Source organism: Crocodylus siamensis, chromosome 8, assembly GCF_052110815.1.
Source record: "Crocodylus siamensis isolate JL-2025a chromosome 8, ASM5211081v1, whole genome shotgun sequence".
Classification (NCBI taxonomy): Eukaryota; Metazoa; Chordata; order Crocodylia; family Crocodylidae; genus Crocodylus; species Crocodylus siamensis.
The window spans coordinates 52,577,244-52,593,139 of record NC_143402.1 but is presented as its reverse complement, the minus strand read 5'-3'; the positions used below and the strand labels follow the sequence as shown (position 1 = coordinate 52,593,139).

At 57.9% G+C, this 15,896-nt stretch overlaps 1 protein-coding gene across 7 annotated transcripts in view; it reads left to right on the top strand.

Annotated features, from left to right (window-relative positions):
- The window catches only part of HUWE1 (HECT, UBA and WWE domain containing E3 ubiquitin protein ligase 1), a 78,999-nt gene that overhangs the window by 20,299 nt on the left and 42,804 nt on the right, over positions 1–15,896 (top strand). For all 7 annotated transcript variants that reach the window (XM_090060663.1, XM_090060662.1, XM_090060660.1 and 4 more), the window contains 19 exons: positions 376–553; positions 3,488–3,579; positions 3,823–4,034; positions 4,542–4,599; positions 4,756–4,932; positions 6,036–6,281; positions 6,924–7,057; positions 7,674–7,774; positions 8,398–8,592; positions 9,047–9,263; positions 9,789–9,911; positions 10,386–10,620; positions 10,869–11,099; positions 12,184–12,306; positions 12,407–12,502; positions 13,307–13,576; positions 14,295–14,447; positions 15,255–15,382; positions 15,651–15,732. In XM_090060663.1, the coding sequence (XP_089916789.1) occupies positions 376–553; positions 3,488–3,579; positions 3,823–4,034; positions 4,542–4,599; positions 4,756–4,932; positions 6,036–6,281; positions 6,924–7,057; positions 7,674–7,774; positions 8,398–8,592; positions 9,047–9,263; positions 9,789–9,911; positions 10,386–10,620; positions 10,869–11,099; positions 12,184–12,306; positions 12,407–12,502; positions 13,307–13,576; positions 14,295–14,447; positions 15,255–15,382; positions 15,651–15,732 (3,051 nt within the window). The remainder of the gene's footprint in view (positions 1–375; positions 554–3,487; positions 3,580–3,822; positions 4,035–4,541; positions 4,600–4,755; positions 4,933–6,035; positions 6,282–6,923; positions 7,058–7,673; positions 7,775–8,397; positions 8,593–9,046; positions 9,264–9,788; positions 9,912–10,385; positions 10,621–10,868; positions 11,100–12,183; positions 12,307–12,406; positions 12,503–13,306; positions 13,577–14,294; positions 14,448–15,254; positions 15,383–15,650; positions 15,733–15,896) is intronic.

The following is a 15,896-nucleotide window of genomic DNA, read 5'->3' as shown; positions in this document are numbered from 1 at the left end:
GAGCCAGCTGTATGCCCCTCCCCATGCTCCCTGCCTAGCAGTGCACCCCTTTCTCAAAGACTTCTCAAAGATCCCTCCTGGCATTACCTCCCCAGAGCTGGCTGCCTTGGCCCCGGGCAGCTTCCTGTCCCCTCTACTGAGCTAGCTGCACACCTCCCCCCTGCAACTGATCCCTAGAATCAAATACTTTCCTAGATCTACTGGCTCCCCAGAGCCAGACTGCTCCCCCTCCCCCTACACCAGATTGATGCTGCTCCCTTGCCTTATCCCCCAGAACCAGTCTCCCTTCCCCCCAGGGGCTGAGAGGAACTAGGCTGGGACTGTCCTCCTCTCCTGCCCTCCCCTCACCTGGTGCTGTGCCCTCCCCCCCCACAGGTGCCAGCCACACGGGAGGTGCTGGGCTCACTGCCCAATGTGTTCAGTGCCCTGTGCCTCAACGCCCGGGGGCTCCAGTCTTTTGTGCAGTGCCAGCCCTTTGAACGCCTCTTCAAGGTGCTGCTCTCACCTGACTACCTGCCTGCCATGCGCCGGCGCCGCAGCTCAGACCCCCTTGGTGAGTCTTCCTGCCTCTGGGACAGTTGTTCTATAGTTGTTTGTTCGTTTGTCTTTTGGGGGGGTTTTTTTTTTGGGGGGGGAGGGGGTCTTATTTAGAAGGAGCTCATAAATCTCTGGTATCTGGTGCACTGCCTGCTCTGGCCACCAAGAAGTTCCCTTTTGCCTAGCACTGCTTGAGATGATCACTCCATAGTTATTTGGGTTTTCTTGTGTAGCAGGAGCTCCTAGATCTCTATGGTGTCTTAACACATGGTCACCAAGGGTTGCCCTGTGCCAAAGCTCTGCTCTGGGACAGCCTGTTTCTGGCTGTGGGAGGGTTCCATCTAGTAGGAGCTCCTAGATCTTAATGGCATCTGGTGCAATACCTGCTTTAGCTACCAAGAGGCTACCCTGTGCCTGCGCTGGGCTTAGCTGTCCTCTGGGATGGTCATTCTATGGTTTGGTGGGGGGGGTGGAGTGGCATCTAGCAGGATCTCCTAGATCAGTGGTTCTCAACCTTTGTACTGGGATCCATTTGTCAAGATTGATGGCTGGTGCCCAACCCGCTGCTCCTGTCCCACTTGGGCTAAAGCATGAGCAACTGTGGCCCCCACATATATCAGTACCAGCCCTGTGCTTCTGACCCAGGCATGCAGCTCCCCAATGTGAAGGACTGCCCCTGCCTCCTTACCCTGCTGAAGAGCCAGACACCTCCTCTCCCCACTCCCCCTGCTCTGCTGCAGTGCCGTGCCTGGCTACTGTCTGCACAGTCCCCTGGACTTCCATCCCCTGCCCCCCATACACTTAACTGTGTCCAGCAGCTGGGGCTGCTCCCACAACCCAGCTTCACTGTATGCAGATGCATATGAATCCACTGCCTCAAATTGTCTCAAGCAGCTGCGTGCAGGCTGGAACACTGCTACCCTGCTTTCGTGGGTTTTTCTAGGACTTCTTGGCAACCCTTTTACCCACTTTTGGGTCACAACCCACTGGTTGAGAAACACTGTCCTAGACCTCTGTGGTGTTTAATGCATTACTGATTCTGGTCTACAGGGGGCTCCCCTATGCATGGCTTTGCTCTATGGCTGCTCTATGGTGGTTGGGGTGTCTTTTGTTTAGCAGAAGCTCTTCTATCTCTATGGCTGACGCATTACCCACTCTGGGCACTGGGGGCGGGGGGTGCCTCTCTGTCTGGTATGGGCATAGCTCAGCCCTGGGATGAACACTATGGTTGTGGAGGAGTACTGTCTAGGAGGAGTTTGTAGATCTCTCTGGTATTCAGTGTACTACTCACTGTGGCTACCAGGGGGCTCCTCTTAGCTGGCTCTGGGTTTAGTTCTGTTCTAGGGTGATTATTCTATGGCTATAGAGAATTTCAGGGGTATAGGTTGTAGCTGTGTTGGTTTCAGGGCATAAGCAGACAAGGTTTTTTAAGTAAATCTGATATCTTTTATTAGACAAACTAAAATAGTTGGAAAAATTCTTCTTTGTAAGCTTTTGGGTACAAACACCATTTGTCAAGCTGCCTATAGTTACCTTGTGTGCTTATAGTAGAGAGTTTTGTGTCGCACAGCCTCTGTATTTTCATGGTATTTAGTACACTACCCTTTGTGGCCACCAGGGCCTGGGCTGGTCTGGACTCTAGGATGACCACTACCAATCTAGCAGGAGTTCTGAGCACTCTATGGTATTTAAGTGCAGTAACCACTTTTGGCCACTGGAGAACTCAGAGTCCTGTCTGGTGCAGGGGTGGGGCTCATAGATCTCTGTGGTATCTAGTGTTCTGAGTGTTCTGCCCCTGGAGGGGTCTCAAGTACCTGGCTTGGGCCTGGCTCCACTCTGGGATGGTAGCTTTATGGCTGCAGAGGGTTGTGTCTAGCAGGAGCTCTTTATGGTATCTGAAGTGTCTCTTCTCCCCCATCCTCCAGTACTGTAGAGTTAGAAATGTGTAGAGAAGATCCTCTACAACAAGAGCAGGGAAAGTATGGCTCATGGGCTGGATGTGACTCACTGAGGGATTCTATATGGCCTGCATCAGTTCCTTAGCTTTTCATCCAGCCCAGGTGTAGGAGCAGGAGCAGCTTGGGCCATGGCACATGAGGCTGGACTTGCTTCCCAGTAGCCCTGGCAGGGGTGGCTCCTTCCAGCTGCCACTGCCAATCTCTGATGCCACTGCTGGACCTGGCCCCTTCCCCACTGCCCAGATGCCCTGGTCCATCTGGTGGGCAGGGTCTCCATGGAGACCAGGCTAGGACCTGCACAGGCAGAGTGTGTAGCCAGGTGAGTGGGGTGCAGCGTCTAGGAGTAAGATGGATGGGTGGAACTGATACCCATTGCAGGGGAGTAGATTGCAGCTCTGCCCCTGGCCCTGTGCTGCCGCCTCCCAGCAATCCTGATCCCATCCCATCTGCTGGGCCACTTAAGGGGGTTTGGTCAGCTGTTGTGGGTGGGTGGGTGGTGGGAAGGGTGATGACCCAGCCTGTGACAGCTCACCAAAACTTCCTAAGTGGGCCCTCAGGCTCAAACAGTTTGCCCACCCCTGCTCTACAACCATAGAACTTCTAAAACTTTATGGTGCCTATGACTGGTGGTAGGTCTCCTTTGGAGGGACCTGTTTAGTAAAGGCTTCTAGAATTCAGTTTTATTTGGTGCACTGCCCCCCTTGTGGCCACTGGTCAGGAGTTGTGGGGGGTGTCTTCTAGCCTCCAACCTGGGCTGGGACTGCATCTCTGTGGTTGTGGAGGATTTTGTGTAGTAAGTCCTAGAACTCTATGGTATCTGATACAGCACCCAGTGCATCATCCCCCCCGCCCCCCCCAGTCACTCTAGTTGCTGTTCTAGCATGGTAACTGTATGGTTGTGAAGATCTTCTCTAGGAGAATCTCCCAAACTGTGTTATCCAGGGTGCCAACTCTCCTTCCCCATGTCTGACCTCCCTGCTTGTTGCCTGCAGGGGACACGGCCTCGAACCTGGGCAGTGCTGTAGATGAGCTCATGAGACACCAGCCTACACTCAAGACAGATGCTACCACAGCTATCATCAAGGTAGGGGTAGGGCCAGGGTATGGAGAACTTCCTTAGGCCTGGGGGTGAGAGGGGCATCATTGTCACCCCCTCCACCCCCCCAATACTCTGGAGCTGCCCCTCACTCCTGACTTGCAGCTGCCCACAGCACCCACCCTGTACATCTTGCTTGGGCCTTTCACTCCCAACCTGCAGCCCCGCCTGTTTCTGGGTACTTGGCTGCTCCTGCCCTGATGTCCATTTGTCTGCATCTCCCCCCCGCAGCTGCTGGAGGAGATTTGTAACCTGGGCCGGGACCCCAAGTACATCTGCCAGAAGCCATCAATTCAGAAGGCAGATGGCACAGCTACAGCACCCCCGCCCCGCTCACCCCATGCTGCTGAGGAGGCCTCTAGTGAAGATGAGGAGGAAGAGGAGGTGCAGGCCATGCAGAGCTTCAATGCCACCCAGCAGAGTGAGGCTGAGCCCAGCCAGCAGTGAGTGTCAGCCACTGGGTGGGGAGGCAGTGGGGGGTGTTTTGAGCCCCTGAGTACTCTGGTCCTCAGGGGTCTCCTATCCCTTGTATGTGCATGTGTTGCGGGGCAGAGGGGGTACAATGTGCCCTCCTGACCTCTAGGGGATGCTCAGGGTCCCTGGGTAGCGTTGGAGGGGTCTTGACAGTGAAGCTGAACCCAGCTTGTAGCAGGTGGGTGAGGGGGCACTTGCATTCCCCTAGGTCCTCTCAGCTGTGGGCAAGTAGGGGATGACTGGAGCATTGTGGGGTGGGGTGTCTGTATTGTGTGCCTTCTTGGCCATTAAGACTCTAGGTCTCTGGGTAGTGTGGGTGACAAGGATGCTCAGAGGGCTGGGGGTGTTGCTAGGGTAGGGGCCTTCGGGCTGGAGTGCTGGAGGACTGGGAAGCCTAGCTAGAGGAGGGCCTTCTCTGCCGTGGGAAAAGGCAACAGGACTGCAGCTCTGGTTCATCCCACCCCCCTTTCCTGCAGGGCACTGGGTGCAGAGGAGCGGATCCCCATCCCCCTGATGGATTACATCCTCAATGTGGTGAGTGGGGCAACACTAAGGGGGACCCAGGGGTATGAGTGGGGCAGCGGGGTGTAGGGAATCTTTGGGGGCTGGGGGGGGAGCTGCAGTGGTGGGGCTGGGGAAGGGTATGGCTCCGTCCTGTTACATTCTCCACCCCCCCCCCCCCGACTCCAGATGAAGTTCGTAGAGTCCATCCTGAGCAACAACACAACAGATGACCACTGCCAGGAGTTTGTGACGCAGAAGGGGCTGCTGCCCCTTGTCACGATCCTGGGCCTGCCCAACCTGCCTATTGACTTCCCCACCTCAGCTGCCTGCCAAGCCGTCGCTGGCGTCTGCAAGTCCATCCTGGTGAGCCCCACGCATGGCCGTTTAACTAAGAACCTTGGCTTGAGGGGGGGGGTGATTCTGGGGAACAGGGAGTACAGAGATTGCTGGTCCTTTCAGTCCCTTACAGGAGAAATTGTGGGAAATAAAGTCACATGACAACCACCCTTTTAAGGCTGTTAATGGGGAATTCGGGGAAATGGAGCTCTTTGAGAACAAGGGTGCTGACTTTTAAAGGTTCTTGATGAGACTATTTCCCATAACTTTTCTTGAAGATGAGGGCACTAGTCCTTTAAGGAACTTGAGGAGGATTCTGGGAAAGGGTGTTCCCGGGGAGACTGTGGTTCTGGACCTTAAAGGTCATCATGGGGAATTTCTGGGAAATGGGAGCCTCCTGGCATTGTTCCCTTTAAAGTCCTTGGCAAGGGAGGCTTTTGTGAAACATTCTAGTGGTGGTAGTCATTTAAGGACTCCAACAGAGAAATAGAGCTTACTGTGGGGACAAAAGTGCTGGCCCTTTAAGGCTCTTGACAGAAGGTATTCTGAGAAAGATAGGTAGTCCCAGAGGCATAGTGGCACTTGTCCTTTAAGCTCCTCATCTGGGGGCATGTTGGGAGCTGTAGTCTTGTCCTAGATTGCATTCTTTATTCAGCATCCTTTGCCAGTGGCTCTTCATAAAGCCTCTAACTTTATAGCCATCTCTGCCAAATTCTACCCTTGGGGTTGGGGAACGAAGCTTTTGGGGCTGGACTGTGGGAGCAGGGCTCCTGGGTGCAAGGTTGGGATTTGGCCAGGCTTTTTGGCCTGGGGTGGGCTTCTGGGTATATGTAGGGTGGAAGAGAGTGCTGGGGCATGGGGGGAGGGGAGGGCTTCTGGTTGCTGGCTGGGTTAGGGCATGGCCAAGCTGTAGAGATGCAGCTTGGGTTTGGGGCGGGTGGGGCTTCTGGGTATATGCCCTGGGGGGCATAGCCCGGGGTGAAGGACATGGCTTCAGGGTGTAGTGGTCAAGCTTGAGAGAATGCATGTGGGGGCGCACCAAGCCTGGGAGTGCAGGGCTTCTGGCTGCAGACTATGGGGGGTGGGGCCAGGTCCCAGGGACTCATGGTGTGCCCCCCCCCCCCCCCCAGACACTGTCGCATGAACCCAAGGTGCTGCAGGAGGGGCTGCTGCAGCTGGACACAGTGCTGTCAGCGCTGGAGCCACTGCACCGGCCCATCGAGGCACCAGGTGGATCGGTACTGTTGCGAGAGCTGGCAGGTGCTGGGCATGTGGCTGATGCCACCCTGTCAGCCCAGGCCACACCCCTGCTGCACGCGCTCACCGCTGCCCACGCCTATATCATGATGTTTGTGCACACCTGCCGCGTTGGCCAGGTACACCCAGGCAGGACAACTGGACTGGCCCAAGGGTGGGAGGAGGGGCATTGGAAATGGGGGGGAGGGGGGTAGGCAGGGGGGCATCTCAGCCTGTGGCATTGGAAAAGGGAGCGTGTGGGCTAGGCAGAGATTTTGGTGGGGACTGGGGCTAGGGAGCATCTGGGCTAGGCTGGAAGTGAGAGAGAACCAGAGCTGGGGACATTAGAGGGGGAACAAGGTAGAGGGGTAATGGTGAGGCATGGGAGGGAGCATCTGAGCTGGGCCAGGGAGTTGGAGGAAGCATGTGGACTGGGAGGTAGGGTATGTGGGCTAGGCAAGGATTTGGGGTGGGGGACATCTGAGCTTGGTCATGGAGTCAGGGGTGGGCAGTTGCTTGGTCTGGGGGCATCTGGACTAGGCAGGGACTGGGGCTAGGGGTTATCATGTGACAGGCACATGCAGCCTCAGGGCTGGTGGTTTGCAGGAAGCATCTGGGCTGCAGGCAGGAGAACAGGGAGCATCTGAGCTAGGCAGGGGTGCATGGGCTGTGGGTGGGCAATAGAGGTGAGAGAGGGGCACTGGGTTGGGAGGTAGGAGATGGCCAAGCTGGGCTGGAAATGGGGAGGTTGTTCCCCTAATGTGCCTCCTGGCTTGTTGCAGAGCGAGATCCGTGCCATCTCTGTGAACCAGTGGGGCTCAGCACTGGGCCTGAGTGTGCTGGGCAAACTGAGCCAGCTCTACTGCTCACTGGTGTGGGAGAGCACTGTACTCCTGTCTCTCTGCACGCCCAATAGGTGGGTGCCTGGCAGGGGCTGCCTTGGCACTGCAGGGGTCCTATCTGGCAGTGCCTGGGCATATGCAATTAATGGAGACCCTGTCTGGTAGTGTTTGGGAGGGCTTCAGTAATGGTGGGGGAGGAGCTCTATTTTGTTATGCTGGGAAGTGAGGTCTAATGAGGGAGGACCCTATCTAGATGTACTTAGAGGTGTCTAACAGGAGACTTTATTTGGCAGTGCTTCAAGGTCTGTCAAAGGGAGGGGGTACTACCTGACAGTGCTGGAGTTGGGGTTTCCAATAAGGGAAGGGACCCTACCTGTCAGTGCCTGGGGATCCATGGGTAGGGGGGGTTCATTGTCTGACAGTCTTGTGGTAACCACAGGGCAGCCTTGGGGTGTCTGGGGGTTGGGGGTCACTATCTGGCAGTGCAGGAGGGGTGGGGGGGCATTCAGTAAAGAGCCCAAGAAGGAGGGGACTCAATGTTTGGTAGTACCAGGGGCAATTCCAGTAAGGGGGGGACCCTATCTGTCAGTATCTGGTGGGGGGCCACTATCCGGCAGTGCTGAAGGTGCAGTCAGGGGGTCCAGGGGAAGTGGGGCTCTCAATCCTGACTGACAACCCCACCCCTACCAGCCTCCCAGCAGGCTGCGAGTTTGGGCAGGCTGATATGCAGAAGCTGGTGCCCAAGGATGAAAAGGTGGTGCCTACAGCCAGCCAGGGGACCAAGAGACCTGGTATGTACCTTGGACACCTGGGTTCTCCTCCCGGCATAGGGGCAGGAGGGTGGGATCTTGGATGCCTGGGTTCCTTCCCAGTACTGGGAAGGGAGGGGAGTACAGCAGGTTGTGGCAGTGCATTAGGACAGACTGGGAGCCTCAGATGCCTGGATTCCCCCCTAGCTTGTAGGCAGTGGGGTCCAGTGGGTTGTGGCTGGGAGTCTGGGAGCCTGGACACCTGGGTTTCCTCCCAACTTGCAGACAGCAAAGTCCAGTGGGTTGAATCAAGGGTGTGAGGGAGGCTGGGAGCTCCAGACACTTCCATTCTCTCCCAGTTTGTGGACAGCAGATTCCAATAATTGGGACAGGGAATGGGGAAGACCAGGAGCCCTGTACACCTAGGTTCTTTCTCAGCTTGTAAGTGGTTGGGGCAATTGGCTTGGAATAGGCAGGGGGGCTGGGAGCCCAGACATCTGGGTTCTCTACCCACTCTAGGAGGTGAAGGAGAAGGGTTGGAACCTTGGACGCCTGGGTTCTCTACTAGCTTGTGGGCAGTGGTCTCCAATGCACTGGACTAGAGAGGTGGGGGGGAGGCTGGGAGCCCAGATCCCTCAGCCCTCCCCTGTGCCTGGTTCCCCCAGAAGGGGAGACAGAAGACACAGCAGGGGCAGTGGCGGAGCCCTCGGCCCAAGGGTTGCTGGAGGGCATCAGCCTGGATGGCGATGCACTGGCCCCCATGGAGACAGATGAGCCCAGCACTGCTGACGCCAAGGCTAAGGCCAAGATCACACCCGCCATGGCTGCCCGCATCAAACAGATCAAGCCCCTGCTGTCTGGTGAGTGCCCAGACACCTGGTTTCTCTGTAAATGGAGCAGGGTTGGGAGCCCAGGTGTCTTGAGCTCTCTGGGAGAGGAGAGGGATGGACAGTAAGAGCAGGGAGGCTTGGGAACCTGAATGTCTGGATTTTATTCCAGCTTAAGTGGTGGGGAAAGACTGGGCATCCAGACTCCTGTGTTCTATTCAGGCTTGGGGATTGAAGCGCCAGGTCTGGTGGGTCACTGAGCATCCTGAATGCCTGGGCTCTATTCCCTCTTGGAGGTGGAGCTTGTCATCCTGGATATTGGGGTTCTATCACAACTTGGTGGGGATGGGACCTGGTCCTCCTGGGCTCTTGGGTTTTGTCAGCTCAGGGAACCAGGGCTGGCCCCATAGAGGGAGTGGGGTGGGGTGTCCCAGACACCTGGGTCCCTTGGCAGCCCTAACCCAGTGTTTCTCCCCTCCCCCTACAGCTTCATCGCGCTTGGGCCGGGCATTGGCCGAACTCTTTGGGCTGTTGGTGAAGCTATGTGTTGGCTCACCTGTGCGCCAGCGCCGCAGCCACCATGCAGCTGGTGCTGCCCCCGCACCCACGCCTGCTGCCCGTGCCACAGCCTCGGCCCTCACCAAGCTGCTAACCAAGGGGCTGTCCTGGCAGCCGCCGCCCTACACCCCCACACCCCGCTTCCGGTCAGCCTGCACCCGGTGGGGTGGAGGATTGGGCAGGGGCATGGTCAGGGTCTGTAAGGAGCCTAGGTGGCATTGGGTGTAAGCATAAGGAGTTGAGGTTTGGGGCAGCACTGGGGATGCGGTAAGGGGGCTTGAGAGGTGTTGAGGCTGAGGTGGGTGTTAGGGGGGTGGAGGGCATTGGGTGGGTGTAGGGAGGTGAAGAAGGGGTTTTTGGGGGGCGGATGATAGGGAGCTGGAGTGGCTTTGGGGATGAGTCTAGGGTGCTGAGGAATATTGGGGGGGCTTTGGGGATGGGTAGACTTCAGGGGTGATTGTTGGGTTGGGGGAAGCATTGGGGACTGGGTTTTAGAGGTTTACAGGTGGATTGGGCATCCTTTGGGGGGCATTACATCTGGGTACAAGGGGGCTGGAGGGACTTGAGGGAAACTTTTGTTTGGGGATGCGGGAGTGCCTGGTGCTATGGGGAGGACAGGCTGGGGGGCACTGTGGGTGGAGCCACTCATCCCCTCCCCTCCAACTCTCCAGGCTGACTTTCTTCATCTGCTCAGTGGGATTCACATCACCAATGCTGTTCGATGAGCGCAAGTTTCCCTATCACCTCATGTTGCAGAAATTCCTTTGCTCTGGCGGCCACAACGCCCTCTTTGAGTGAGCCCCCAGCCCAGACTCTTGGGTTCCCTGGCCTGTTAACCCAGGCACCTTAGCTCTTTCTGTTTTGGGAATGGAGTGGGATTTTGGGATACACTGGGTTAAAATAAGGGGCCTGGGTTCCCTTCAGCTCCAGGGGGCTACTGGGGTCTAGGAGGCTTGAGGTGTGGGCTGGATGCCTGGATTCCTTCCAGCTCTGGAAGGGCAGTGGGGTCTGGGGGTTTTGAGCTGTCAGCTGTAAAGGCTGGGAGGCCAGATGCTAGGGTTTTCTTGGAGGGGAGGAGGAGCCAGAAGCCTGGATGCCTGCATTCCCTAGGAGGAGAGTGGAGGACTGGAAGCCCAGATGGCTAGGTTTCCTGGAAGGAGAGCGAGGGCCTGGGAGCCTGGATGCCTGGGTTCCCCTGAAGGAGAGTGGGGGGCTGGGAGTCTTAATTTTGCTCCCCTTACTCCTCCATCCCTTCTCCATGCCCTTAGGACATTCAACTGGGCACTGTCAATGGGGGGCCGTGTGCCAGTGGCCGAGGGGCTGGAGCATCCTGAGCTGCCAGACGGCACGGGCGAGTTCCTGGATGCATGGCTCATGCTGGTGGAGAAGATGGTGAACCCCAGTACCGTGCTGGAGTCACCCCATGCCCTGCCTGCCCGTCCCCCTGGTGCCCCCGGCGGGCCCCACTTCAGCCCCCTGCGCTTCCTCGTTGTCACCCAAAAGGTGGGACTGGGGAGACTGAGGGTTATGGGGCTGAAACTGTAGGGGGATTGGGGGTTATGGGACTGATGCTGGGGGAAGGGGTTGTGGGGGGCAGGAGTTGGGCTGGAGATTATGGAGCTAATGTGGGGGCTAAGGGCAGCAAGGTATGGGGCTGATGCTAGGGGGGCTATGGATTATGCTGACACTGGCTTTGGGAGCAGTTGGGTGGGAGAGGGCCTGGCACTGATTCTGCCCTTCTTATGCTGTAGGCGGCATTCCAGTGCATCCAGCAGCTGTGGCACCGTCGCCCACTGCGTGTGTACGGTGGGCGCATGGCTGAGTCCATGCTGGCCATCCTTTGCCATGTGCTGCGTGGGGAGCCCCTACTGCGCGAGCGCCTGGCCAAGGAACGCGAGGGCACCCGGACTGATGATGAGCCAGGCTCTGACGAGCCCGGTGCCCGCCGTGACCCCCATGTCAACCCCCAGCAGCTGCAGCAGGTGACCAGAGGGGCAGGGGGATCTGGACACCTGGGTTCTGCTTGGGGGGTTCTATCCACGGAAAGAAATGGGTGTCCAGATACCAGGTTTCTCTTCTCTCATGGGGGAGGAGGGTGGTTTTGTTCTGATGAGGGCACAGGTGCCCAGATGCTAGGGTTCTGTCCTTGGGGGGAGGGGGGGGAGATGCTTGGCTTATCTTTACATCTTTTGGGGGCTGGTGGGGGCGGGGCGGGGGGAGAGCTGAGTGCTGAGGTCCAGTTCCCCTGCTAGGGGATGGGAAGGGTGTCCAGACACCAGCATTTCCTTCCCCAGGGCTCCGGCACCATGGCAGGGAGTGGGGGAGGAGGGACCATCTCAGAAAATGGGGTCTTGTCTCCATGGTGACGGTGTGCCCCAACATAAATATTAGGTGGGGAGGGGAGCTGGATGCCAGAGTCCTATAGTTTTTTGGGGGGTTACCTAGGTTATCTTCCAGGGGGCTGGAGTTCTTTCTTTATGAGTAGGGGACTTGTGTATTCAGTGGGTTTGAGCAGGGAGGCTGGGTACCCCGGATACTTGGCTTCTTCCGGCTTGGGGTAGGTAGTGGGGTCCTTTGGATTGGGGCTGCTGGGAGGCCCTGGCACTTGGGTTCCTTCCTGGCTTGTAGCCAGAAGGGGCCAGCCAACTGGAGCAGAATGGTGGGGAAGGCTAGGAGCCCAGACGCCTGGATTCTTTCCCCATTCTGGGAAAGAAGGGGTACTGGAGTTAGAGCAGGGGGGCTGGAACTGCAGAGGCCTGGGTTCTCTCCCAGCTTGTCAGCAGAATCCAGGTGGGTTCCCTTTTTAGGGGATAGGAAATGTGCACCCAGGTTCTGGGTTTCTATCCCTGAAGGGAAAAGTGCAGGAGGCAGGGCTGGATTCTGGCTTCTGCAGCACTTCTCATTCCTTGCACTGTTCTGCAAGAGTGGTAGAGGGGAGGGGGATTGTTCTGCGACCCAGATGCCTAGGTTCCGTCATCCCCAGCTTGGGGTGGGGAGAGGGGGAGATCTCGGGCGCCCAGACGCCTAGGTCCCTCTCCCCCAGCGCCCTCTTGGTCCTGCTACCAGTTGATGGACATGGGTTTCCCACGGGAGCATGCCATGGAGGCCCTGCTCAGCACCAGCACCATGGAGCAGGCCACAGAGTACCTGCTCACCCACCCACCCCCATTGGCTGGTGCTGGTGTTCGGGTAAGTGCCTCCTTGTTCCTTCTCCCACACCCTTCTTGCCCCCCAACCCTAAAGCTAAGGCTCCTTGGGACCCACCAGCCGCTGCTTCTCCTTCACACAGGACCTGAGCATGTCAGAGGAAGACCAGATGATGCGTGCCATTGCCATGTCACTGGGCCAGGACATCCCTATGGACCAGCGCACTGAGTCCCCAGAGGTAGGGGTTGTAGGCCAGGAGTGAGGAGCACTACAGGAGGATGGGGAGGGTGCAGGTTGGGAGTGAGGGGCACCACTGGGGAGGTTGCAAGTTGAGATTAATGGGGGATAGGGGACTGTAAGTTGCCAGTGCCAGGTGGAGATGGGTTTAGCCATAGCTTAGGCCAGGGGTCTTGGGATTTGGAAGGGGGCAGTAGGTCTCGGGTTGGGGTGCAGCCTGGGTGGTAGGGCTGGGGATCCTGATGCTGGGGCTTGGGGAGCCCTGGGCCTGGGGTTTGAGAGCTTGGAACAGGGCTGGGGGTCTCAGCATGGTGCTTGAAGGGCGTGGGGGTTGGGATTGGGGCAGGTCTGGGACAGGGCTGGGGATCCCAAGGTGGGTTGGGTGCAGGCAGTGACAAACTTGGGGCTTGGGACAGGGCTGGGCACTACTGTGTGTTGTGTGGAGGGGTTGTGGGGAGTGGGGGTTGGGGGCAGGCACTGATGGGATTGGGACAGGGATGGGTTTCGGCTGCTTGGGTACTTGGGAGGTTGGGGGAAGGTAAAGGGTCCTAGGTGTGGGGGGTGTTGAGTTAATGGGGAGGGGTCCCAGGGGTTGTTTGTGGGGAAGCTTGGGGGTTGTAGAGAAGTAGGGGGGTTCCAGGCATAGGTTGGGAGGGGTTGGATTTTCAGGGGAGTCCCAGGGGTGCATGCAGGATGCTAAGGACAGGGCCTGGGGGCAGGTAGTGACAAACTAGGCTCAAGGGTCTGGGCCAGGGCAGGGGTCCCAGGGCCAGGGGCAGGCAGTGACTGTGGTCGCCCTCCCCAGGAGGCAGCATGCCGCAAGGAGGAGGAAGAGCGGCGGGCACGTGAGCGGGCGGAGGAGGAGGAGGCGCGCTGTCTGGAGAAGTTTGAGGCAGCTGAGCCACTTGCGCCAAGCGAGCTGCAGGCCTTCACGGAGCACATGCTGCCTGGCTGCGCCCAGCTGCTGGATGAGCTGCCCGACACAGTCTACCGTGTCTGTGACCTGCTCATGACAGCCGTGCGACGCAACGGCCCTGCTTACCGCGACTCCATCCTGCGCCAGGTCGTCAAGCAGGTAGGCTTCACTCCCTTGGCATAGCCCTGCCCACAGCCCTCAGGGCCCTGCCTACCACAGCAGCATTTTGAGATGGGTCATCTAGCAGGTAGGCCCTGCTCCGTACCTGTAGCCCTACCCACACTGACAGTTCCATCTACCACAACTTCATTTTGGGCCAGGTCAAGCAGATATGCCCTGCCCGCTAAACAAAGTCCTGTCCCTACCCCATGGCTACACTTACTGTGATTCCATCATGTACCAGGTCATCCAGTAGGTTGCCCCCACTGCCTAGACAAAGCCCCACCCTCTTTGGCCCTGCCTCCACCCCATAGCCAGTGCTATAGCTAGACTCCTGGAGGCCCCAGGTGAACTTTTAGTATTGGGCCCTCCTTTGCCAGAGGATGGTTGCAAGAGTCTTCATTTTTGGGTCCTCTTTCTGTCCGGGTCCTGGGCAGCCACCTGGTTGACCTACGCCTGTGTCCAGCCCTGCTCACCCCATCTTGGGCCAGGCCAGGTGGGTAGGTTCTGCCTCCTAGTCACCCACATGGTTCCACCTGTTGTGATGCCATTATGTGCCAGGCAAGTGACTGGGTAGGTCCAACCTCCTAGTCATAAACCTCCCTTCTTTTCTTCCCAACAAGGGCTTTGAGCCCCTATCTCCAGTCCTGACATGAGGCTGGGGTTGCCTTGCAGTGCCTGATGCCCCCTCCCTCCCTCTCCCCCTAATCTCCCCCAGGTATGGGAGGCAGCTGATGTGCTAATCAAGGCAGCACTGCCCCTCACCACCAGTGACACCAAGACAGTCTCGGAGTGGATCAGCCAGATGGCGACTCTGCCCCAGGCCTCAAACCTGGCCACCCGTATCCTCCTGCTCACCCTGCTCTTTGAGGTGAGCCCCCATGGCAAAGCCTAGGTGTCTACTCCATGAGTATCAAGAGTCGGGGGGGGGGGGAGCCCAGGTGCCTGGGTACTGCCACATACATCCAGAGATAGAGAGCAGAACCCAGGTGTCTGGGTCCTCCTATACACTCTTCAGGGCTGGGGGAGAACCAGGGCCACACCGTGTGCCTCAAGAGTGGAGGGACAAGCCAGGTGTTCAGGGCCCTATTATATGCATTAATAGTGGGGGGAAGAACCCTGGTATCCAGGGTCCCTTAACATGCTCTCCCAGGGCTGAAGGAAAACCCCCAGGCATTCTAGTCTCCTCCATGCTTTCCAGGAAGAGAGGGAGAACCCAGGTGTCCAGGGTCCTCCATGCACTCTGTAGGGCTTGGGAAGAACCCAGGCATCCACACCCCCCATAGGGCTGGGATTGTGCCCAGGCATTCAGGTCCCTCCTTCCCTCTTCCCCATGGAGCTGGGAGAGAACCCCTGGGCCCTTCAGAGGGTGGGGTGGGGGTAGAGAACCCAGGTGTCCAGGTTCTGCCAAATGTCTGGGTTCTCCCCCTTGCATCCATCCAGAGTTAAGGAGACAGAACGCAGGCATCTGGCTCCCTGTCCCCGTCTCTGACTCATCTTCATTTCCTCTGAGCTGGGGGAGACCCAGATGACTGGGTCTGTCCCCTGACCCAGTGGCTGCTTTTCTCCTCCCCACCACAGGGGGCCTTAGCACCCCTTAAGCTGGCCATGCCCCACAGAGGCTCCCCAAGGCCCTGCTTCCTGACACCCGTGCCCTACCCATGCCCCACCTCTGCAGGAACTGAAGCTGCCGTGTGCCCGTGTAGTGGAGTCCAGCGGGATCCTGACAGTGCTCATCAAGCTACTGGAGGTGGTGCAGCCCTGCTTGCAGGCTGCCAAGGAGCACAAGGATGTCCAGACCCCCAAGTAAGGCCAAGGGTACAGGGCAGCTGCCTCTGGGGTGGAGCAGGGGACAGTGACTGAGTGGAATGAGAAGCAGTTGGCTCTGTGGTGGGGTAGAGCTGGTTTGGCTGAGCATAACGCTGTCTGGGGAGGGTGGAGATCAGTCCAGGTCTGGGTTGGAGCATGTGAGGAAACAGCTGAGCATAACACCTCAAAGATATGGTGAGGTGTAGCCAGCCCTGAGGTGGAGCAGCAGAGTATAACACCCCTGCCTTTCCCTTCTCATCTGCAGATGGATAACGCCAGTGCTGTTGCTAATTGACTTCTATGAGAAGACAGCTGTGTCAGCCAAGCGCAGGGCCCAGATGAACAAGGTGCCTGTGGGGGTGGATGGGCAGCTGGGACTGGGGGTGGGGGCAGGGGTCTAGGTGTGGAAAGTAGCTGCCAGGTAGGGGCACTAGGAGCATGTGGGTGTGAGGGTAGAAGCTGGGGGTGTGGGAGGGGGTAGGTGCTGGGTGGGGGCATGGGGAGATGCAAG